The 25,815-nt window shown below is 38.5% G+C and overlaps 2 protein-coding genes across 4 annotated transcripts in view; one reads left to right on the top strand and one right to left on the bottom strand.

The window, feature by feature from the left end:
• LOC113059477 (collagen alpha-6(VI) chain-like) overlaps window positions 1-25,815 on the bottom strand; it is a 1,020,620-nt gene that overhangs the window by 374,816 nt on the left and 619,989 nt on the right.
• The window catches only part of LOC113059518 (dual specificity tyrosine-phosphorylation-regulated kinase 1B-like), a 42,628-nt gene continuing 18,742 nt past the window's right edge, over window positions 1,930-25,815 (top strand). The window contains exon 1 of one of the 3 annotated variants that reach the window (XM_026228050.1): window positions 1,930-2,664. Coding sequence is in view for 2 of the 3 variants with exons in the window: in XM_026228048.1 (XP_026083833.1) it covers window positions 23,896-24,037 (142 nt within the window). In the remaining variant the exon portion in view is untranslated. Of the gene's footprint in view, window positions 2,665-21,519; window positions 24,038-25,815 lie in introns of those variants that run through there. The other 2 variants (XM_026228048.1, XM_026228049.1) reach the window with 2 other exon arrangements.

Below are 25,815 nucleotides of genomic sequence, written 5' to 3'. Positions count from 1 at the left end.
CAGATATACAAGTATATGCATGCATACATACACACATACATACACACACACACACACACACACACATATATATAAAGATACGTCTGACAATCGTCACTGAATATGAAATGTTTTTGTAAATTAAATTATTAAAATAAAAAATACAATAAACAGTAATATTGTGAAATATTATTACAATTTAAAATACATTTTCTAACTTTATCCCTAATCTAATTATTTTTATTTATTTTGTCTGAAACAGCAATCATTTTTTAGGATTCTGTAATAAATACAACAAAAAACACAGCATTATAAATGTCACTTTTGATAATTTAAACGAATCCTTGTGTAATTTAAGTATTAATTTATTTATTTTATTATTATTATTATTTCACTAATACCAAATGTCTGAGAAGTGTATACTTGACCTGAAAGAGGTTGTTTTTCGTTTTCACTCACTGAGCTGTTTCTGTACACCACTAGATGGCGTCGGATCGGAATGTAATGCAGAGGTAAAGGTGGCGCTGTGAACTTTCACCTTGAATTTGATGACGAACTTCCTGCATGTTTAAATTTTAGTAACCGACCGAGGTTGACTTGCCTGGCGACCTGTTTAGTTTATGTCCAGTTTAAAGACATGTTTTGCGTTTAGTTTTAAATTACGGTAGGTCTCACACATGAAGACGTAAGTGTCCATTCATGAAAGACTTTGAGTCTTACCACAAAAATCCTAGTGCGCTTAAAAGGTTATAAACAAAGACACCTATAAATATTTTTGGTGTGAATGTGTTGCGTGCCCTGGGGGGAGTTGGTCACATCCGATACCTTCTTGTCTTTTTATCCCATGTAATGGTGATGAAAGATATGTATATAAAGACCTCTGTTAACTTAATCAGTTTCACATCCACTGCGCGAACCCGTCCCTCTTCGATGAAGATTTCTTGAAAAAGCGCATTATTCCGATGACTTGAGCGCGTTCACGAGGCGCCTCTACACAGAGTTATATTTTAAATCATGCTTTCGCGTTTTATAAACGGTTAAGTGACTTGAATCTCAGCACTATAAAATAACTTTACAAAATAAATGAAGTGTGTTTACACCAAAAGTTGGTTTGCCATCCGCCATAAAAAAAAAGTTAGTAGAAGAAGAATGAAGTGTGTTCATTGGGTATCATACAATAAAAAAAAATGTATAGATATACTTAATATGATCGAAGTAGTTGAGTAATAAACTTTAGCACGTTTGTTTAATCGGTTATGAGCTCGTGGAACCTGTAACCGACTTTTGCCGAGAAGTTGTGCGTTTGTAAAGCCTTAAATATTTTATAGCGAAACGTTTTAAACTAATAATATTCAAATGAATGGGACACTTTGCGGATAAAATAAAGATAGCTTAAACTGGTTCGTTGGTGTTCTCTAGGTCTCCTAGTCTTACCAAGCTGGTCTGTCCGGTTGAAAATGCTCTAAACTTCAGACTGTGACCAGCAGTCCGTCCTAAACTCGTTTAAACTGTTCTTAAACGGGGGAAATGTTACTTGATAACGAAACTTATGGAAACAGCATTGGGGGAAAACTTCCCAAGTACTTTATCACATCATTGTCTTGTCCCAAATCGATTGTGCTGAAATATAAAGGTTGAGCTAAATTAAGATAAAGGTTTTCTTAGTCATAACCATGTATGGTCGCAGATTAGCTGTGTGAGTGAGCTGCTTCACGTCTCCATTGTTCATTTGCCTTGGCTTCAGGCAACCATGTCACATTCTAATAGCTTGAAACGGGCCAAAAAGGCACTCCAGTGCTCGGTTTCCAAATTATTGTTTCAGTAAAAGCATCGTTTTCCTCCCCTACACAGGCAAATGCCGAGGCAAATCACGCTAACAGCCGCTGGGTGCAACCCGTTGTCGGGTTTGTTTAGGCGGCCATTTTGTGAACACTGCACACACTGAAGCGAGCGCGCTTTGTAGCGGGGACGCGCTTTACCGTGCAGACCCTCGCTAAGCGACGAGCAGCCGCGGAGCCGATCCGAGATTAACGGGCAGTGAGGGGGGGTCCCTGGCGAATGCACATCGCTAATTGTAGCGGTGCGACGAAGAAACCCCGGTTTTTAGTTCATCCGTTTTTCTTTCTTTTTCTTTTTTCATTTAATCACTCTTCTTCTCAGCCCTCCACCCCCTCGCTGCTGCTGCAATACCACCGCCAGCGACCCGCTACTAACGTATACTGCCGCTGCTGGGCGATGTGATCGCGGTTAGCCTGAGCGCTAGCCGCCGCTACTACCCGACTGAACGCGATTTTTGTCTGAGGGAGACACCACGTCTAGGCGGACTACCGCGGAGCACGGAGAGGCGGTTGTCAAGGTTGCATGTAACTGCTGCTCATCGGACTGGCGGTTGGCCGCGCCGGGGATTTGAAAACGCTCCCGCCGCGCACATTTCTGCTTTTGGGGGACTGTGAAAAATAACGACAAATGTGCTGAAGAGGGAGCTACGACGAGACGATAGCGTGCGCTTTTCGTCGTTTTTCGGGAGACGATCGTAGCAACCCATCCGAAGGGGTGGCGGTTCTGGGGGGAGGGGGTCGTTTTGCCGGTTTTTCGGTCCGCCCCGGTACCTGTGTGGCGGAGGTTCGGACGGTTGAGGGGGAATACTGGTAATGGCTGCTTCTGGAAGCTGGACACGAAGCTGAGGTAAGACTACAGTTGGTTTCTTAACACGTAAAACACTACTATAGTCTTTTTTCTTTTCTTTTTTGCGAGGGTAGACGGATGCTCTCATAGGGCTCAGCCTGTTCCCTCCTCATTCTTCACAAGACACCGTGTAACGTTACCCGAAGATGCCTGATGCACAGGCCGGGGTTTTAGGCAGGGGAGTGGGGGCATAGTCGGTTTGTTACTTCATGTAAACTGGGTCAGATGCAAAAGACCACTGGCAGGTATTTAAACGTTATCCTCCTGTGCGATCCAGAGATCAGTGGCTCAACTCATGGCATCCAGGCTGCTTTTCAGTGGACGTGATCTGCAATGATTAAAACCGTGCAATACATCTGTTTTGAACCATTGCGACTATTGAACAGCTTATTCTGTCAGATATATACAAAAAGCCTAAGTCAAATCCATTGCATGACTCGCGTTTGCAGCCATGCACCTAACATGTTCGATTATGAGACCTTCAATGCATCTCGATTATCGCTTTTCATTACTCGGATTGATGAGTCAGGTTAGCCCATCACGTTCGTTTCAGACACCCAGCCTTCATTTAATGGTTGTTTAAGAAAGAAAGAAAATCCCAGAGCATCAGCTCGGCCACAATTACATTAATGCAAAACTGCGGTGTTGCATGGGATGCAAATCTTGTGCACAGAATGCCTGAAAGCTGTCGAAATTTGACCGATATCTTATTGGTTTTCAACGCATTGGTTAACATATTTGCCGTTTGATAAACATATGACCGTGCTAGGTCATATTTTGTGTATAAAAACGGTATTTTATTCCTGTGATCTCGACATATAAGGTGACGTTACAGATTTTTCATAATGTTCATACGTGCACGAGCGTGTTTCTTGGAGGGAGATATATGTCCGATTCTTATTACAATATACTTCTATAATGCATTTGGATGTGGCACATTTACTCAGGTCTCTCTTTCACCCAGTGTGTGGATGAATCTGGCTATGCCTACACCCTTCATCTCCATAGCGTTTTCTGCAAGGCTTCTGCTGTGGTGCTGAAGTAGCAATGCCGGTTCAAAATGGACACACATCTGCTTCTGCTCTTCCTTTGCATTTTGCCATCTCGATCAGCCTTTATACTGCATCATTACACGTTGTCACGGAATGGTTTAAAAATGCCTGTTGTGTTCGTTAGGATTCGTGCTTTGGTTATGGATCAATTGTCTTTTTTAGAAAAACAATGGGTGGAATCATTTGGTTTAGGTGAATCTTGGATTAAGGCTACTTTGAGGTGGAAAAAAAAGAGATGTGTAATAGGAGACTGTCTCTTTTGAGACATCTTTTTAGATCCACAATACTTTTAGTTGGATTATATGAACCACCTGTCCCTTAAAATAGTATCTCTTTTATCTCCCTTTCCCGAATCATCTAAAGTTTTCAAGCTTTTTTGTGCTCTTGAGTATGAATGAATCAACCCTCTCTAGTTTCTTTGTTTTCTTTTGGCCCCGTTATTCATTTTTAATGTGTGACAAGCTCTGTTTTTGGATTTCTTTTGGTGTCTGTGGCAGAGTGACACGGGGCTGTGAATAGTCCAACTAACTTGATTGTACGAAATCTTGTAATGACTGTAAACGTACTGTGGGGTTGTTTAAAGAGGGCTTTTTTTTTTTTGCTGAAAAGCATTTATTAAAAACTCAGTTCATTTAGAGAAATGGCCAGAGCTTTACATGTTATATGAGGTATTTTGTGAGATCATACAAGGCTTATTCTCTAACTTTTTAACTTTAGAAGTACAGCATCAATACTCAAAGGTGAGTTTTACTATTTTGCCGCAAATGGACACAATAAACAGTACTTTGTATAACCGAAACAATTTTCAGATGTGTACTCTGCTAGAACTTCCTGGTAGACAGGAATGTAGTTGCCGTTAATGTCACGTCTCATTTCTTGTCACTGACATAAACTAAACTGGGACGGACACAAGCTCGATAGTCTTTTTGGAGACCACCTGAGGCAGTATTACCCATTCATCTCACAATATACTCCTACATTTCATAGCTCTTGGAGGAACGGACACACACACACTTAATAATACACAGTTTACACAGACTTTTTTGATGAACAACATATTAAGCTACATTTAGCTACAACAGGAAAGGAATCTTCTTGCTGCAAACTCGTGATGAAAAGTGCCTTTTTTTTACCCATAGCCCACCTCGCTATCAGTATTTCAGTCTGTCTATCCCTGTGTGACTTTGCCCTTACTCAATCAGGACAAATCCCTTCACTCATCAGATGGCATATAGCCTAACACATCGATTTGGATGTGGCTCTTAACAAGCTTTTCCTCTAAATCATGGTTTGCATGTGGCTTTATGGATGAAAACAGTATATACTGAAGTACATTCTCCATTGAGATTGTCAAAGCTCACAAAAGTGTATTGCAAGGTCTGCACATCTTGAAATTTTAGATTACAAACTTGCTCCTGCTGCTCGTCACCATCTAAACTGTCAGCTGAGGAAAGGGTTTTGGTGACCTGGGTCAAGTTTTTCATTGACTTGAATCGAAGACCAGAAGTAGGTTCATTTGAGGAGATCCAAATATCCACAGATTTACATATCAAATTGAGGCATTACAAGGAAATTGCATGGGGATGTGGAGCAGCGTTTACAGCCTCCATCTTAAACCTTAATTCATTTGTCTTGTAAGGGATCGTAGTTAAAGCCATTTCCCTCATTCAACCTTTTAGTGTCATCATTCATCGTTGACCAATCCATTTGGTAGTGTAGGTCATTTTGAGGTGTATTCATCATTGAATTTAGAAATAAATCGCATAGACATAAGCCAGTCCCAAAATGAGTGTATGTTCAAGTTAAATTGGGAATCATATAGACTCTTTTTAATGTGGTTCATGAGTTGTCAGTGAGCAAGTTGAATGGATCTCTCATGGTGTCATTTACTAACCACATGAGTGATGGATTGATTTTTTCCACTTTTGCAGATGCAATCTTACGGTTTATAGTCACATTGCAGGACCACAAGTTAATTCAGATCTATGTGACCCTGTGTTTTTAGCATAAAGTAAAGTTTGCCACCCTTAATAAAAAGGGCAAACAAGAGTAGACTTCCGGTCAAGAGCATCTTAGCTGGCTTTCTCCTAGCTTCCTTCCATACGCTGTTGCTGCCTGTCCCTTCCTAATGTAGTTTTCTTCCAGCTTCTCATTGGCTCATAAATTGGTAATGAAAAGCACACAGAGGCTTTGTAGATGCTGAACTGACTTGGTGGATACCTAGGGTGCGAGAGAAGCTAGTAGCTGTAATTTAGCCAGGTGTTGGTGACTTTTGATGGAGGTAGGACTAGGAAGAAATGGAAAGTTAGATCATCAAAGCACAGATGGTACTCTAATGGAAATCACACAGGGCATCTCTTGTATCCAGACCAACCTATAATCTCTTTTGCAAAGGTATGGATGGTACTTTTTCTCAGTCTGGCTCGGTGCAGTTTGTGATATGGAAACTTTTTCCTGTAGGGAGAATTCCACTGTTTATGTCCTTTACTGTCTTTCTGCTCTTTCTTGACCACTACATTCCCATATCAAAGAGTAGAGTGCCTGGCTGTGGTGCACCCCTTAGCAGGGCTGGGCGATATGACCAAAAATATATCTTGGTATTTTTTGGCTGATATGCAATATACGGTATCCTCTACACGTTCTATTTGGATTAAAAATATATAAATTTTTAAATATATACTTTTTTTTTAAACTTTTTTTAACATCCTTCACAATTTTGTCCAATAAAACAATGTTTATATTAAATGCAGTGAAAAAAGATATAGTGAAAGTAGGCTATGCGATTCATTGTGTGCAATCATGTCACATTCTAACATTGTAACATTATAAATGCTTTTTAAGGCAGAAGTTCAGTTCACCAAACTAAAAATAAATGTAAATAAACACAAGAGTGCATATTAATTGCATTTTATTTTTGATTACCCCATTACTGCTATCATGAAACTAAACACACTTACTTGTAGGTTAGTATTCTGTCAGCATGTATCCTCTCTGTCAGCAGCACACAAGTCTGTAAGAGCATCTGATTGGACAAACCACTTTCAAACTAGACATGTTCACTATATCTTAAGTATGCATGTCTCATGTTTAGGACAAACTTGTATTAAGCACTTTCCCCGCAGCAGCTCACTCTATGTCCTCTGCTATTATTCAGATGTGCTCATATCAAATTACTGTATATCAATATAGGCAGTATTGCCTCATACCCTATCACCTTTTAAAAATATATCGATATATCGTACATACTTGATATACCGGCCAGCAATAAGCAGCAGTAATGTGTGTGTGACTGAGTCATTCTGGTCTAGTCCCCATCTCTACACGGTGCAGATTTGGTTAGTGTTTGAACACTGTAAGTTTTAGCAATGCACTTCATTGACCAGATAATGTGGTTTCCAAATCTAGACATTGAAGGCACTATAGAGTTAAGCTAATCATTTTAGAACATAATTATTATATAGGGTCCAGAATGTCATAGGCTTTTTCACTACTAGAAGTTGTAGTAATAGTATTTATATATTGCCTATCTGACTCAAATCCATTTTTGTACCCTGACTATTCACCTTTGTAAATAGTGAATCTACACTATTTAGTTTTGTCAGTAAAATCTGCATTGTGGACATGCTAGCAGTCTGAACAGAAGAATTCATATAGCATGCAGTTTGAACTGTCATATAAAAATATATCACCTTTTTTTTGTAGTCTGAATGGAACAATTTTTTTTTTTTTTTTACCAGTTTACCTTCTTAAATGGAGAATCTAAACAATTTTGTGTTGTTAGTTATAAAATCATTGTGGACATGCTAGGAAAACGTTTTTTGCATTCACAGTTTGTGTTCACAGTTTCACACCCCTTCATATGATCACAGTAGACATCCACAAAAGTTTTCTGATGACATATATGGGTCTCTTCATATACTATTGTCCAGAAAAGTCAGGGCCATCAATAAATATATCCAAGAGCAGTATTTGTGGAAGCAAGCCTGTAATAGCTGGACCTTTCTGCCTTCATCTTAGCATTCAGTTTGCATTGTGTGAAGATATAAAGTTGTGACCGGTGTGAGTTTGGTCAGTATGCATGTGCGTTTAAGCAGCATCCACTGTACATGTGTGCGATAAGATGGAGCTGCTCATCTTCGTGGTGATCTTTTTTCCCTCTCAGCATCCCTGCCTAGCTGACCTGCTTAACTCAGCTCTGAGATGGAGAGAGAGTGAGGGTGAATGAGTTTAAATGTATGGAGGAGTGAGTCTGGAAGACGGGAAAGGTAAGAGGGAGCTAGAATAAACTCGGAGAGAAGAGACTTCGATAAATCAAGATAAATGGATCTCCTATTCAGTCGAAAGACTAAAAGGAAAGGTGTATGGATGGAAGTGTATGTGTGTCAGAGAGAGAGAGAGCGAGAACGTCATTGGTGGAGCTGGATGGGATAAAGATGTTATGAGCTGCTCCCAAAATAGACTTTTCTTCATCATTTTAGTAATCTTTATCCATCCCGTGCAAATCCCTGCACCATGAGAGAATTGTCATTTGAAGTCAAGTGTGTGACATGACCACAACATTGAATTCATTTGTTAGTTCCCAAGGTGAGAAAGGCATCATTTTATTGTTGTTGTATATTAAAACCAAACTATTATAACTGTTTTACTACAATACCTAGAAAGACAATAGACTATCATAAAACTCACTGTATTGATAGACTGATATATAATCCTCTAGTCAGGTTATTTAGATTATGTTCTAAATTATCAGGCAAAAACTGTGTCTGATTGGCCTAGTATGGTTTTCAAATGTTTTATTGAATTTTGCGTATATGTTGTAAAATAAATAACTGATTTTATCTTATCTGCTGTCATTAAGCTGCATTAATTTGTCAGCCACTGGCCATTTAATATAAACTGACCACTAATGCATAGGAAAATTAGCATATTTAAGTAGGGGTCCACGATAAATATCAGCAAATAATTAATGCGCATCTTGTCAGTAAAGCCGGTTCTCTGTTCTCTGTGAAATCAAGCACCTGATAGAATTTATAGCTGATTAGAGAACGGCTTTACTGACGAGATGCGCGTTAATTATTGGCCAATATTTATCGTGCACCCCTATGTGTAAGTACACTACTGTTTATTTTAGGGTTTCTTTTTTTTTTTTTAAGAAATTAATAATTTATCAGGAAGGATATGTTGAAAGTATATATATTTTTAAAAAGTAACAGTAAAGACATTTACATTGTTAAACAAGATTTCTAGTTCAAATGAATGCTTTTCTTTTAAACTTTCTATTCATTGAAGTCTGAAAAAGGTTTTTAAGCAGCACAGCTGTTTTCAGTACTACTACTAATAATAGGTGTTTCTTAAGCACCAAATTAGCATAAAATAATTATTTCTGAAGAAGTTCTTGTCATTTTATTACCATTTTCTAAACTATAGTGAATAAAAAAGATGCCTTGAACTGAACACGAGAGGCTGGCATCTTTCTGGATGGTAGTAGTGTACGTTGAAGAATCTTGCGGTTTATTGTGAGTACGTGTGAGAGACACATGCAGTCCTAAACCTGAATTTCCCCAGTTCAACTTCCTCACACATATCATGTATCTCTAGGCAGGTATTTACTGAATTGCAAAAAAGTCAGTTTGGATAGAAGCTTGATGAACTTGCTCAGAATTCATGCTCTGCATTTAACCCATCCAAAGTGCACGCACGCATGCACACACACACACACACGGAGCAGTGGGCAGCCATTTATGCTGCGGCGCCCATGGAGCAGTTTTGAGGTTCGATGCCTTGCTCAAGGGCACCTCAGTCGTGGTATTGCCGGCCCGAGACTCAAACCCACAACCTTAGGATTAAGAGTCAAACTCTCTAACCACTAGGACACGACTTCCCTAAGAAAAGTCATGTCACTCGGCGGCCATCTTTGATACTCCTCTCGGGCATGCAAGTGCAGCTCCTCTCTTTGAATGGGGAAACATCAAATTCTCCAGAACTGTTCACTAAGCTTAGCATATTTGAAATCACCAAAGAAATCTGCCAACAACTGTGTCATAAATATTGTTACTTTTGTTCATATAGCATTATAAAACACTTATTTTTCAGGCTAGATCAGCCAGAGCACTTGCGAACATCTCACCTGCAGTGACGTGCTGACTTTACCGATAATCGATTTGCTCTTTCATTCAGAAGGCGGGGCTTCCTGTGATAGAGCGGCCATATTGAACGTTGCATTTTTCCTCATTCAAAACTATACGAGTGACATATCTTGGGTATTCTATAGTCTTTGCTTTAGCTTAGTTATTATGGTTATTTTTGTGATGATGTCCATGTCTTATACTTTGAATGAATTCACTATGGTTTCAGGTTTACTAGTTCTGCGTTTGCTATGGACTAGTCCAGAAAGTTGAAGTTAAGCTTTCTTGACCAACTTATGGTGGTCCAACAACTGTCACTATTGGGCATTGTCAAAAAAAATTCTTGTTTTGTACATTTAGATACTTTGTGTTAATTGATACTTGTGACACTTTAAGAGAGAAAATTGAATTTGTTGGTCTGAAAGTTCTATAACTTGAGTTCTCTGAATAAGTTGTAAATCTCACTTGCTCTTTCTCTCTCTTACACAGGCTTTAGGAATGGAAAGGCAGCACTCAGTAGGCTTGTATGTCGTGGAATATGGGATGTATTTACATGGACCATGTCTCTATGGATACGGTGACGTGGGGGTAGTGCAGGGCAGAACAGTATAGGATCCTCATCAGGGACATTGCTGGGTCACTCTCTCTTCAAAGGGAGATGAAAGTGGGTCAGGACTAGGGGAATGGATGAGAGGAGAAAAGAGGAGAAGGAATGAAATCAGGAGCAACTGAGAACATACCACACAGTTTTATTTTAGCCTGTTGCACCAGTGTTGATTAGTCAAACTTGTTTAGCGCTTATTCTGTAATCGTGGCAGGATGTAGCATCAGTTGGTATCACGTAATGGGGTGACAGTAGTCCTGGGCAACACAGTTGAACCACAATGTGAAGGGATAGTTCAACAAAAATTACAATTATGTCATGACTGACTTTCTTCTGTGGAACAAAAAAGAGGATACTTAAAAAAGAAGTGGATTCTAAAAACATTGGAGCCTATCATCATGGTGAGTAAAGGCCCGTATACACCGAGAATGATATCTTTATTAGCATCCACATCAACACATGATAATATTCTGTTTATTATAAGCACACGCTGCAGATATATCGCCTGCCTCTTAAATGATTGAACTCTTTAAAGTGGAATGGATTCTGATTGGCTGTCAGTGTTTCAGTCATTCAGCAACTCGTAAAAAATGTTTTGAAAGTGATTCCAACATTATCATTCCTCCGTTATCATTAGTCGACCCTGCTATTAATTTAATTTTACAATAATTTTTACAATTATATCTTTATTGTTGTCATTGTAGTTAACATCATTAGTGTGAATGGACAGAATTTTTATTTTTGGGTGAACTAAGCTAACACTTTTAAGTGTACTTTTAAGACTTTTAAGATGTTGTGTTCAGTGTTATTTTTGAGTTTGTGCTTTAATAGTATTCTTTTTTCTTGTTATTATCAATTGCCAAAGTTTTTTGTTATCTAGGGTTCATTTTATTTCAGCTTTATTTCAATCAACGAAAGGGCCAATTTTACCAATGATATAAATTTGAAATGTTGCTAACATGTACCGTATTTTTTGGACTATCAGTTGCGCCTGAGTATAAGTCGCATCAGTCCAAAAATACGTCATGATAGGGCTGGGTGATATGGCCTAAAAATAAAATCTCAGATTTTATTTTTTTTAATTCGATTTCCGATTTTCCCCCCTACTTAAGGAAAGCAATTAGTACAAACATCAGGCAACTTAAAGCAAATTTTGCTTTTATTTAATCAAAAGTAGGGCTGCTCCGATCACGATCGGCCGATCGTTAATGCGCATCTCGTCAATAAAGCCAGTTTTCTAATCAGCGGTAAATTCCCTCAGGTGCGTGTTTTCACATCGAGCAGCTGTTACTACACAGAGCCGTTTGTTAACTGAGAAGATGCGCAAATAAACGCTGAAAATGAAGTGGATTTGCACATCTTCTCAGTTATGGCTCCTTATGGCTCGATGTGAAATCACGCACCTGAGGGAATTTACAGCTGATTAGAAAACCGGCTTTACTGACGAGATGCGCATTAACGATCGGCTGATCGTGATCGGAGCAGCCCTAATCAAAAGCAAGACAAATGTAACCCCCATTTTCATATTCGGCTGGTGCTGCTGCTTTTGACTGCAATGGGCTGTAGGTAGCATGGGGTCTCTTGCTCCACGTCTGTCGCAGCAAACCCATACCAGTTTCAAACAACAGATGATTTTATTCCTTTCTTGGGAACAAACTTCCAACTCTCACCGGTAGCCATGTTGTCGCTTGCTGTTTCGTGTGTGCTATGATGTTGTTGTTGTCGCTTGCCATACTGCCATGTGAAACTAACGCTATGGAAGCTCCGGGGAGCCAAAAATGCGCCATTACACAAAAACTCGATTTACTTATTTTTTAAATCGTCTGTAACAAAAAATTCAAATTAATTCATTCAATCGATTTTTCACCCAGGCCTACGTCATGATGAGGAAAAAAACATATATAAGTCGCACTGGACTATAAGTCGCTTTTATTTAGAACCAAGAACCAAGAGAAAACATTACCGTCTACAGCCGCGAGAGGGCGCTCTATGCTGCTCAGTAGTAGGCTACAGGAGAACTGAGCAGCATATAGCGCCCTCTTGTGGCTGTAGATGGTAATGTTTTCTCTTGGTTCATTTCTCTTAGTTCATTTCTCTTGGTTCATGTCAAATTAATTAAATAATTATTTAAAGTCGCAGGACCAGCCAAACTATGAAAAAAGTGCAACCTGTAGTCCAGAAAATACGGTAGGTGATTTAGCTTTTCAGAGACTCTGTTTATTTCATATTTCAGGAAAGCTGTAGTTGGAAACTCTAACCCCAAGGCAATGAATGTAGAGTTGAGGTGATCCTAGTCCCACATGCTGGCCTACCTGTAGACAACATCCATCCGGATTGGCCTAGATCAGCGGTTCTCAATTCCAGTCCTCGCGCAACACTGATCTGCACATTTTGTACATTTCTCTTATTGCTTCAGACATTTGTTATGCAGTATCAGACAGTATTAGAAAGCAGTAATGTCAATCGGAACACAGTTCATGCATGGATCTCACTTATAATGAGCTGATTATCTGAATCAGGTGTGTTAACAAAGAGAGACTTACAATATGTGCAGAGCAGTGGGGTGCGAGGACTGGATTTGAGAACCGCTGGCATAGATAACCAATGCTTCATACATGGGTTCCACAAATTGTCAAAAAGAATACTAGCAAGCTTGTCTGCTTCTTCACTTGAATGCAAAAGGCTGGCAGGCTGTGCACATGCATTTATCTTTAGATGTGTGTTTGTGTCCATTCTTAAACATCTGCATGTGCGTGTTGGTAGCCTATATTTAAAACATGCCTGTTTCAAAGTCCGTAGTTAGTAAACTGCATGTGTCCATGTAAAAGGCCCTGTTGTCACCATGGGAGTGTGAGACCGCTTCATGCACTGACTGTGACAGCCAAAGTGCCTGTCTGTGTGTGTGACTGCATGCCTGCACACACCCCTTGCCAGGCTCCATGACTGCTCTAAGCTGGCACAGCAAGAATTAAATAGCCAGAGCTTCTAGAGATTATGCCTGGCTTAACAGAAGCTTTATCACATCGTATGTGCAGTGTAGGAGGAATGGGACAGACAGAGGGAAGAGGAAGGGGAGAAGGAGAGGTGGCAGGGGGGCATTAGGTGTTCATGTGGACCAAGGATTGTTTTGACAGTTCAAATATAAGGGGTATAAAAGAGGCATAATAGACGTCATCTCTCGAACTTATGGTCCTTGTATGTTCAGTAGCATGCTCTTGAAAACTACCTTTACAATAAGTTTATAAATCTTTGCAATTGATGCTTTTAAGCTTCAGCTACCAATGACTATTGGCTTTTTTCTGTATGAATAATACTAAAGACTATAGATATACAAAGACAGTTCACTCCTATTACTTATGAATGGGAAAAACTGCAATGCACAATATGGAGAAATAGTCCCGCCTTCTGAATAAAACATCCAATCGTTGATTGGTAAAGTCATTGCATCACTGTATCTGCTGTTAGAAACCAGGGGGGCAGGGTTTCATATTTTATTGAAGCAGCCCTGGGCGCCGCCATTGGCTAGCGGACCCCCACCTGCTGTTAGCATTCCATTGACTCCCATTCATTTTGGCGTCACTTTGACAGCGAAATAACTTTACATCTGAGGCGTTTAAAGACTCCATTTGTCCATTAATTATTTCTAAAGACACAGGAAAATGTATAAAAGGCTCCATTACCTTGTATCTTACGTTATGTTCCCGTAGAAGCAGTTTTTGTAAAAAAAAATAGGCTAACGATTGCGTCATAACAAGCGACTCTGTCGCACAGTAGAGAAATTACCGTATGGACAGGAGGAGAAGCTCTCGGGCAATCTTTTACTGTCTGTGAGGCAATCGGGGGGACGCGGAGGCATAAAATCAAGGGATAGAGATAATTAATCAGAATACTTACCAAAATTTGCTCCTGTTCACGCTCGCCTTCTCTGGAAGATTAGGTCAGTGATTCAGTTTTCTCTTGGCACAGCTCTTAGAAGACTTTTGTCAGACAGGTTGCTCACGTGACATCTACGTCATCAAGCTCAGTTTGAGTATGCGCAGTACGCTCGACCCCCAGGAAGTGCATGCTTCTAATTGACTTTACTTACTTCCGTTGAATCCAATGAGGTCGCTGTGTCCATTTCTTTTACTGTCTATGTTAGAAGCTCCAGTTCCCATTGAAACCTAAACTCACTTATGACTGCATATGCGCATTGGCTGGACTAGCCTTTTTTTTTTCTTACACTATATAAGCATAAGGGACTAGATTTATGGGTCAGTTCATTTCATATTTTTTGTTGCTGATTTGAAATATGTATTTAATTGTTCAGCAGGCAGTTTTTGAGATTTCAGGATTCCCCCATGCATTTAGATTGGACTTTGTCTTAAATATGGCATCTGAGTGAACAGACTTTCCTAAAAGGGACTTAAATAATACACGTTAATGTTTGGATGGATGTTACCCAAAACAAAAATCATTGTGGAAAAAAAAAAACTTTAAAACTTAAGTTTGGTTTATTTGTTTAATGTGATGTTATTTAGATATTTGAATATCAGACAGGAATGTAAGTTTGATTAAAATATTGCAGAAAAGGAATTTCATCAGAGGAGAATATTACATTTTAATGAAAGAATCATTCATGAATTCACAATTTACTAAAATGTGTATTTAAAAAACTTAAAAAAATAAAATAAAATCTGTAAAACATTTTAGCCTAAATGTTTTTTAGATTATATATGAGGTAAAGCAAGAAAAATTACAAGGTATTTGGATTCTGTGAATGTGGGGATTTGGCTGTATTTAAGGAATATTATATTTGGATTGAGAGGACGAGAGGATGGGCTTTTTTTTTGTAAAATAATAATAATAATATTATTATTATTATTGGAGGAAGCATTATAATTGGATTATGGATGCATAATTTGGCCAGAAATAAAATTTAATATTAAAATGACTTTCTAATGGATTTGTTTCTTACATACAACATGTGGATTAGGGGTGGATTATTGTGATGTTTTTATCAGATGTTTGGAATTTCATTCTGATGGCACCCATTCACAACTGAGGATTCATTGTTGACCAAGATGTAGTGCTTAATTTTTCCTAATCCGTTCCAATAAAGAAATAAACACAGCTTCTTCTTGGATGGTTAAGGATGAGTACATTTTGAGCATGTTATAATTTTTGTGTGAACTATTCCTTTTATCTAAAATAATTCCTGCAGCATGCATAGACTGCTCCTATTTTTTAACCATATGCTGTCCAGCTTCTGCTTAGCAGCTACATCTATGGAACAAGACAGACAAATAGCCAAAATTGCCCTTTTAACTAGTGTAGTTGAAAAAGTATTGACTCAATAGGGCAAGAGAACTTGGAAGGGCAAGAAGTCCCAGAAATCACCCTAGGCTTTACTGTGATGTGAGGAATAATAGTTGAATGTAAGTCTTTTGATCAATTACATTACTTTCCAAATCAACAGTGATGCCTTTACGTTAAGGAGGGTGATGTTCTATTGTTTAGCTGTTAAAAGGGTGTAATATGTATGGATGCCACCCTGAAACATGTCTGCTAGACATATCAATCACTTCCTTTGTAACTCTAGCGGTTTGATTTGCTTTGCAAATTACATTGAATAAATTTGTCAGAACTCCCAAAGATTTGGCTGCTGACATGTGAACCAAAGTAAAAGACAAAGCAGTTGAACTTTTATAACCTTTTTCGGAAATGTTCACGTGGGCATCATTTCCTCTCAAATAGATTGGCTATAGCATTCACGCCTTGTAATGGGGAGATGTATTTGACATGTGTTTTACATTGATTTGTTTTAATGGTTTGTCCTTTGGCAAATCCAGTGGCCTTAGTTAATTCCAGTCCTGCCATTAGATCACGTTTGTCCATGTAAAGTACAAAGCTGGTATTTTGGGGTTTGTAAACCTTGAAAAAAAGTGGCAGACAAAATACTACATGTTTGCATGGCAAGATTACTGCCATAATTTTCATTAAGAGTCTGTACATGATAGTTCAAAATAAAAAATAAATTTGGCTAGTGTACATTTGTTTTCTGGTGATCCAAAGTTTATCTTGCATTCTCCATCTTTCTATCATTTGATGTTATGTATATACTATTATAATATTTAATAATGTTTAGTTCAGTTTTCTATTTTTAACTAATTTTGTTAGGTGCTTTTGTCATTCCTATGTTATTATTTTATTATTTTAAAGCAGCAATAATATATATATATATATATATATATATATATATATATATATATATATATATATATATATATATATATATATATATATATATATATATATATATATATATATATATATATTTTTTTTTTTTTTTTTTTTTTTTTTTTTTTTTTTACACAAGATAACTGGTTAAAAAAATCCCAACCTCTCCTTGATTGCTAGATTCACCAAGTGTTGATCTAAAAAGGCTTTCTCTCCCACTGCCAGTGCTGCTTCTCCCTTCATGCAGTGATCTGGCTTGGCCACTAGAGGCAGTAGAGGAGGGACCACCAGTACCTTCTCAATTATCAAAGTCCTATGCATGCTTTTTTTCTGTTAATCTCAGGTAAAGTATTGATGTCACCAGTTATACAGTGTTAAAATAGTTATGTGTGTGTGTGTGTGTGTGTGTGTAACATGCAGGAATTTAGTTCAGTTATTTTTTAGTATATTTCTGTATGTAAAATTATGTGATATTTATGCCTTGCTGCTTACTGTTTTGTCACCCCAAAGCTTCCAGTGGCACCTGTAGGAATGACCCATGAGCAACCAGATCTCTCTAATAAACTCTCCCTGACCTCTTAAGAAAGAAAATAAGCCCTAATCCCTCTTTTCCTCCATGCAATTATATCTAGAAACCCTAATGCATACATTAAAGCAATATATTTATTGTAGGAAAAAAAACCCAAAATAAATAAATGTAGATTAATTGCATCAAAAAGAGGTGACACTGGTGTGGCCTGGGTGACAGCGCCCTCACTGTTTCTCTCATCGACTCTGTGTGTAAGTGTTAGATTTGTGGTTTTCAGGTGAAAGGTCGCGCTGTGGAAGCGAGGGCAGGGTGGGGGGAGGTTCATCAGGGATTAACATTGGGGATTCTCCTGTGTCTCGCTCCACCAGAGGGTCAGGTGTAAGTGCACTGACACGTGTGGGCAGATACTGTCAAGCTTTGTCTCCTGATCATGATGCACAAGGGTGTATTATTACAGAACATGTTTAATTTATTATGATGTGACTAATATTCACTTCATCATTATGTTTTTGGGGCTATAAATCCATTCCAATAAACTTTCCCCCTGTTATTTTTACATTAATTGTGTTAGTATATTATATTACTGAAGTTGCAATAGTAATATATAACTAACTTTAACTTTATAATGTAATATGGCTTTTTGCAATGACTGGTCGACATTTACATTATCTCACTTAGTTACATTAAATAATTTGAAATTGGTGTAGAAAAGTTGAAGTTGTCACTCAAAAATTGCTAGTAAATCCCTCTCGCAATTAATTACAAAGAAATCCCAAGTGCAACATTGAATGAAACATGAAATTTTGAAGCGGAAAAAATTAAATATTTCCTTGTAAAACACACTTAACCTTTGCTTTATTTACAACTTTAAAAAAATTGCTTTTTACAGTGTATTTAATTGAACCCTCTTTAAGGTTTCAGTTATAAAGTGATATCCTGGTTGAAGAACCATATTCAGAAATATTTAACTACTAAATTCGGCAACTGGGCAATCTGAATGAAGTATTCCAGAAAGTTGTGCAATAAATATATTATCCAAAAACTGTGTCTATCATACATGATGCTTTCTTTTTGTTAATGTCAAAAAGAAATTGAATATTAAATCTCAAATAGTTTTTTTGTAGTTATGGAGGTGTTTTAATTCCTAAAGCTGTGACTTAATTAAGTGATTTAGAAATGCTGTTAAGTGTTGGACATCTTTAGCATTTGTATCCATAACTGTTCAAGCATGGCACCTCATGCAACCTATTTATGGATGAAACTTCGAACTTCTGTAACAGTAAACTTGACCCTACCCCGTCTTAGGTTTCTTGGCAGAACTTCCATGGCACTAGCAACATTGGGCCATTTTTGTCACAGATAACTTAAGTGTAATGAGGACAACTTTTCTGTTTGAAAACAAGTTTTTTACAGCTTCATACTCTCTGCATGTGCTCTCATACCATACAGAGTGGCATCACTAAACCACTTTATATGAGGACAACAAAGTGGTCTAGCATGCTTACAACTTGTAGATTAACTGAAAAACTGCTAAAACGTAGTTTTCACAAGGATCTTAAATTAAGTGTTTATTTATTGTCACTTCTTTGCCATTTGAATGTCAGAGGGCACTTTGCAATCCTAGCTAGATGTTCTGTTCCCGACCTGTTTTAAATGTTCATTCCAAAATTGGCATGTTTTATTATACTGCTCTTGGATATAAGAATCGATGTGGTCCAAAGAAAGCACGCACTTTAGGTGGCTATTTTAAATATTTAGGGACCAGGAGGTCAGCTTTACTTATATCTCACTGCTGGTGGACAAGCCAGTTGCCAATGGGAAGTGTTTGCTGGGAGTGCGGTCATGTATATCTGGCCATTCTGCCTATCAGTAAGGAGGCTGAAAATAAAGCACTGAAGAGTATATGATTTGTTTTGGTCAGCATGCCTTCCTCATCTTCTGCTCCTACTGGAAAGCACATTTTTCTTGCCTTATTTAACTTGCATGTGACCAAACAGACAAATGTAACTCTGTAATGCACAGTTTTAAAACTGAGAAAAAAAAAAACATCTCTGGCGTAAGCAGAGCTGAAACAAAACCCCGGCAACCTCCCCGCAGTGTAATTGTAATTCGCTGCTGTGTTACCCCGCCGTTCCTTTTGCGCTTGCTAGCTTCTTCAGTGAAGTTCGACTACCGTATCTTCCCACTGCATCATGTTTACCTAGCAACACGCATCACCCGCTGCCGGCCCTCCCATTGGTCATTTCAAAACGCACCCGGGACCAATGGCAGGGCTGTTACCATGGTACAATGTGTAGTTGCCGGGTGGAATTTTGCTGCAAGGCACGTGAGTCCCGGAATCTTCGCCTTGCGTTTTTAATCTCGGGTGTCTGGGAGCTTTGCGAAGGTGATTTATTGGAACCGAGTCACATTTCCTCTCAAGAACCAGCTCACTTATACACGTAGACGTTTATCTGCACATTTATGCTTTACAAACCAAAATAATAATGTGACACATAAGGGGCTGCCGCAGCTGTCACAGGCGCGCGCACTGCTGTAACGGGGGAGAGAAAAGAGGAAAGTTGAATCTTCTTTAAGTTTTAACAAGTCTATTTGACAACAAACTATAAATAAATATTTATTTATTTATTTTTCAAAAGTTATGTATGCATTTAGCAAGCTAATAACTTTAAGATATACTATTAAAACATACTATCGTTTCCACAGAAATTATGTTTAATTATAGTGCGACTGAATTTAAATTGATTTTCATTTAATTTTTTATCAGTTTATCAGTTTAGGTTTTTTTACGACAGATATAAAACTATATATATAAAATATATTCCAAAATGATTCCAATTTAATCCGAATTATTTGTTATATTAATACATGGTCATTTAATGTCTAAAAAGATTATGCGCTTACATATCATTCAGTAAAATAGTCATATCGATCATTTTCAAGACACATGAAAAGATGCGTATAAACGGGCTTCTGTGGAGTCATGGAGGATGAATGACGGCATGGTTAACCTCGTTTTGCACCAGCATCGACCCCCCCCCCCCCCCCCCCCCCCATTACTCTTTTAGGGGAGAACAGAGAGGAATTACCAATCCGCACGCAGTTGGGTTTTTAACATGATTCCCAATACAGTATGGTCAAAATACAAACAAAAGAATTAAATCTGACATTCAATATTATCATGTTTTAATCAAGCATGATTTTTTTTCTTTATTTACCTTTTTCCAAATCCCTATTTAGTACAGATGCGGGCAAATTAAAACTAAATACTGTAACTTGAACTGAAACTTTTATTTTTTAACTTGTAATAACTAAGTTAAAGATTAATATGAATGATTAATAATGACTTTACGTTTGCCTCAATGCAACACTTCTCAGATAGATTCTCATCCTCCTGTTTCGTGTGCGATGAGAGCTCCACTCTCTCTCTCTCTCTCTCTCTCTCTCTCTCTCTCTCTCTCTCTAAACTTTTCTCCCCCTCCATATCAATCTACCTGAAGTCTTGTGTTATTTCCGCGGGCACGTCATCCTGTTTCCGCGGCGTATTTTGGAGACAACAAGGAGCTGGGGAAAGGGCAGTCTCTCGTCTTTTCTCTGCCCACATACCAGGCTGACCAATCCAAACAGCCACGGGGACCACTTCTGACCAATCGCGTGTAAGCTGCCGTGGCGTCGGATAGCAACAGACACTACGAACGCGCACATGGGAGGGGGGAGAATGTAGCACCCATGAACGCGCGCGAGCAGAAAGGGAGGGAGGGAGATTTGAGGAGCAGCTCTATGGAAAGGAACATCGGCGTGTGTGCGCGCTTTAGCACAGAAAAGTTTGATTTAACTTAAAGGGCACATAAAAATAAATTATTTATCATATACGCACACACGATGTTGCCAATCTGTTGTTACAAATTTTTAAACGTTTCAGATTATGTCAATGACATCAGTCTATAAATTCTTAATTATTTTTTGTTGTTGATTCTTGTTTGTTTGTAAATGTTCTTCTGTGCTAAACGTTGCAGTTCGTGAACGAATTATTAAATATTAAATTACTTTCGTTACTTTTAGGAACTCAGCTACTACTTTGTCAATTTAATGGGCGCAATACGTTTTCTTTTGACATTGTAAACACATTCTAAGGAGATATATATAGCAATGTGCCTTAGTAAGCTTTGTGCTTATTAAACATAATTATATATGTAAAAAGATTAGACATACTTTAAGACCTCAACCTCCAACTCGCACCTGGTAAGAGCCTTGTGCATGACAAAAGTTGGCCCTACGTTATAGCTGTTTTTGTTTGATGTACAATTGTTCGCGGAATTAAGAGCATTGTGATTGTGTTAAGTGGTTTGCCTCTTATGATTCCAGCAGTCTATATGCATATGCACTGTGTGAATATCTATATCTGCGGACTGGTTACTATAAATGGAGAGAAGCGGCTTGGTGGCGCTACTAAACTGAAAAGGGGGGTGTCAGTTCTTTTCAATGCTTGTGAATATGGGTTTTGCGGTGCAGCCTTGTTTTGAAATCTGGGTAAATAAGCACATAGTCATGCGTCACTCCTTTTGAAACGTGTTTCGTGGTTCTCATGGCAGCCCTCGGCTTTTGGTATTTAAACATTGAAGCGTGGGGAGCTGCGTCAACCGAGCTCCTCCACCGAGTGGCTCCTCTGTATCCCCCTCCCCCCACACTCGAATGTGGATGGAACAATCCTCATAGCAGGGTGTGGATCCAGCGCCGGCCAGAGAGAGGTTCGACAACAAGGAGTAATAACGGGCAAGCAGAGAGTTCGATTTAAGATTGGCTGGAAAAGAACGACCTTTCGGAGGAAAATAAATATATTGGAGAAGCTGTAAAACGAAAGGAGCGTTACGGTTGAGGGTTGATATCCAAAAGCGGGAGTTACGACGGCAAAAGTGCACGCTGAAGCCCAACTAACGTTAAACTGCACGGATTTGCGATCGACGGTGACAGCTCAGGATGGAAGTAACGTCAAATTGTTTGCCAGCTGATGTTTTTCGCGAAAACACTTGCTGACGCGTTGAATCCCATTGTTATGGTTGACGGAAAGTTGAAAATTGTCAGTCGTTGTTCTTTGAGGCGACTTGACAGCGCACGGTTGGACAACAGTGCGAGCATCCACCGCTAAAATCCTAACTTTTGACTGAATTGTGTCATCTTGACGAGAGGACGGGACGCTTGGATTGTTTGGACTTATTTCTGGATATCTTTTTCATTTTCTTTTTAAATGCCAAGCACATTCACGCAACCAAAACATCTCTTTACAGAACTGAAGAGGTTGTGCGATTGTTAGCGCTGTCTCCGTGCTACCTGTGTATTCGCTTGACGTTCGCACTCTATAATTGAGACTACATTCTATTCTCACCCACATTGTTTTTGTGAAAAAGTATAATAGTGGAAGCAGCAAGTTTTTATTCCCTTCTCCAGTAGTTGTGCATATTTTTTTTTTTATTTTTTTTTGTGCCTGCCACTTGCACTTCAGCACTTTGACTGGTTCTAGTTGTTTGTGCATGCACGTGTTTGTTTTGATCCTGCAGCCCACGAAAACATTTATCACAAGCTATAGATTGTTGTCTTGAGCTCCTGGCACCCTCCTCCCCTCTTTAAAGAAAAAAAGAAAAAAAAAGAATAAGGTCGCCTGTACACCTGCAGACTTTGCCAGTTGCGTTCAAAAGAGAAGGGTAACTCGTTTTTGCCCTTAAGGAAGTCACTGTTACCTTTCTTACCTGGAGCTGCATTTTTCTCTTATCAGGATTCAGATTAGAACTGAGGAAAGTGGCCACACAGCCATTGTTGCTGAACGCACCTGCCTTCTTTGACCAATTTAAGCTACTGTAGATATCTAGACAGAATTTAAGAAACGCCTGCTATTTTTAGCTTGAGTGATGGGGTAAATGGTGTTGAAAACTGAGACCCCCCACCCTTAAGGCTACCAACACTTCCAGGTTTAGCTCTGTTTCCCTTGTCAGCTGCTGAATTATCTGGATTGGAAAATCAAAGTGGAGGGTCCTTTCCCAACAAGGATCTCAGTGTTATCCCACTATTGTGAACCAGTTTTTCCAAAAGTTATTGCTATTTTATCTGATGGATCCACTCGGTATTGTGGGACAATGAATCTAGAAACAGTACACATAAAATAAACTTTAGTAACCAAATAAGCTCATCCCGTATAAAGAAAGAAATATATCTATATGTTTGTGTGTTGCAGAGTATATATATACATATATAGCTCTATAAAGTATTTAAGACGTACATAGTTTGAATATGTATATTTTTATGCCAAAAGTGAGCATTGTTGCCTGAAACCCAATCCATTGCCTTAGAATATTATAGTAATAAAGGAAATAGCAAGGACAGAACTGAAACGGTGTTTGAAATAACTTAATGGTGCCTTTTTCGTTCATCGGTTTCTTCTGTCTGTTACTTCAGGATTTTGCAAGTAATTGAAACATATTTTTGTGCTTAAATTTAATTCCTAATCTTTATAACTTGCCTTGACCGTTCAAACTTGAGTTTAGTTACCATTGGATGTACCCTACTGGATTATTTACTGAAGTTATAGGCAAGTGCGAAGGATTATTCTATACTTGATGTCAGCGACTTTTTCAGTACTTTTTGGGATCCCCAACAAAATTGATTAGAGTCATTCTTTGGATATCACGGGCCAGCGAATAAGCATTTCAGATGGTGATCACTTCGTCTGTGGAGGAGAAGCCGCAGCCTTCTAACAGAATGGTCGCAAATTTGCCGACCGAATCCTGGATTGGCAGCCCAGATCAGAGTCGCTTCTTACCCCAGTCACACCTGCTACGGAAGCCTGCAAGAAGTTAGTACAACCTCTATTTGCATCTTTAACTAATTTACACCAATTAATGTGTTGTGAAACAGAGTGGCCTTTATATTTGAACATGCATACATTTTGAGAAATTTGCGTCCACTCATAAATGATTTAATCCTATAACAAGTAAAAGGGAAAGGCGTGCATTCAAGTCAGGTCTATTGGATAATGAAGTCACAACCAATTATTTGTTAAACATTGGTTGCTAACATTAGTTCATATTTACTTTCGACCAATGGTAAACATTAGAAATACTGTCTTAAATGCAGTTTGTCCTTGACAGCATGGATCCATTCGACAACACCAGAAACTGCATGGAGTGTTGAGAGAAAAGCAAGTGAACTGTGGTGATGACAGGGCTTTGGAATTTGAGGGAGTTTTTAAGAATGTAAATACAGTTCAAAACATTGTCTGGTACATTGGAAGTCATCAGTGCTTTTAATTGTCTGTGTTTTGCCAGTGAAAAAGGTTCAACCTTGGCATAAAGTACTTCGTTTTAAATGCTTGAATACAAAAAAAAAAAAACAGTACAATGCTTTGTGTATGAATATAGGGTTATTCAAGAAAAAAAAATTAGCCCACTCAGGGACATTTCACTTTTAGATTGGACAAATTAGTCAAATGTTTCACACAATTTAGATACCCCTACAGAACTGCACTTCTTTTCCTATCATTGTCTTAACATAACTTTTTCAATCAATCATGGGAATAGGTGCATTCTCGAACGGTTTCAGAGGCTGCTTGATCTTTGCGTCACTTCTGCGTGGTAATTTCTGCTGTGTGCTGTGGGAGCTCTACGTGAGGTGTGAGCTCACAGTGATCGCTCTGTTGCTGGGAATCTTAGAGCTGCAGCAGAATGCAGTTCTGTAGACCAGCATGTACTGTATTGTGCACAAACCTACGTCACAAAACAGCTTTTCTTGCTTTATTAGTCATATTTAAGACATTATGATAAAGATTAGCGTGACTCTGACTTGTGACACAAGAAAAGGTTGTTGTCATGGTAGATATTTTTTTATTTCTGCTTTTATTCCATTAGTGGTATCACTATTAAAGAACAATGTCAAAGATCATTTGCATTTGATGATTTTGTAGAACAAGGGCTTAATTATTGCCTAGTAAACAATTTTGCTCACATGTAAGCAAACTAAAAAACCATATTGAAAATAAAAGCCCTCACTGTAAGTGATAATTGGTGGATTAAAAAAGATGGCAGTGGTTCAGTGGTTCTGAATATTTTTGGAGGAATGTGCAGTGATCTTAAGCTCATTGTTTGGCTATATACCAATGTACAATGGCAGTTGGTTTGTTAGACATAGGGTTGTTTAGCCCAACCTTCATTATTTGTCGTCCCTCACATTCTCTGTCAGTTCAGGATTCGGAATTAAAGGACTCAATTATCCATCAAGCATTAACTGCTTAGTGCAGTTACGATATAATTGCTTAATTGGCCCATTTCAAGAAAGTTTCCAAACAAGTCATCTACAGCCGCTGCAAAGTACTAACCCCACGCCACACAAATCTGGATTTAGCTTCAAACTCCAATGTCCAGTTTAACTCGGGGCACAAAGTTGATTTCGGGGGCCAACCAGTTTGCACTAAATGATTCAAAACAAAGAGTCCAAGAAGTCCAAAGTTTGCTATGAAAATTTGTACACTTGTTGCACATTAGGCTTGACAGAGACTAAAGATGAAGTGTTGTAGATTGTCAGGCGGTTTGCTATCTGTATATTGCATATACTGCCTGCTAAGAAGGACTTCAACTT

Source organism: Carassius auratus, chromosome 41 (genome assembly GCF_003368295.1).
Source record: "Carassius auratus strain Wakin chromosome 41, ASM336829v1, whole genome shotgun sequence".
Classification (NCBI taxonomy): Eukaryota; Metazoa; Chordata; class Actinopteri; order Cypriniformes; family Cyprinidae; genus Carassius; species Carassius auratus.
Note: the sequence above shows the minus strand (reverse complement) of the source record. Positions and strands in the feature narration are given on the sequence as shown.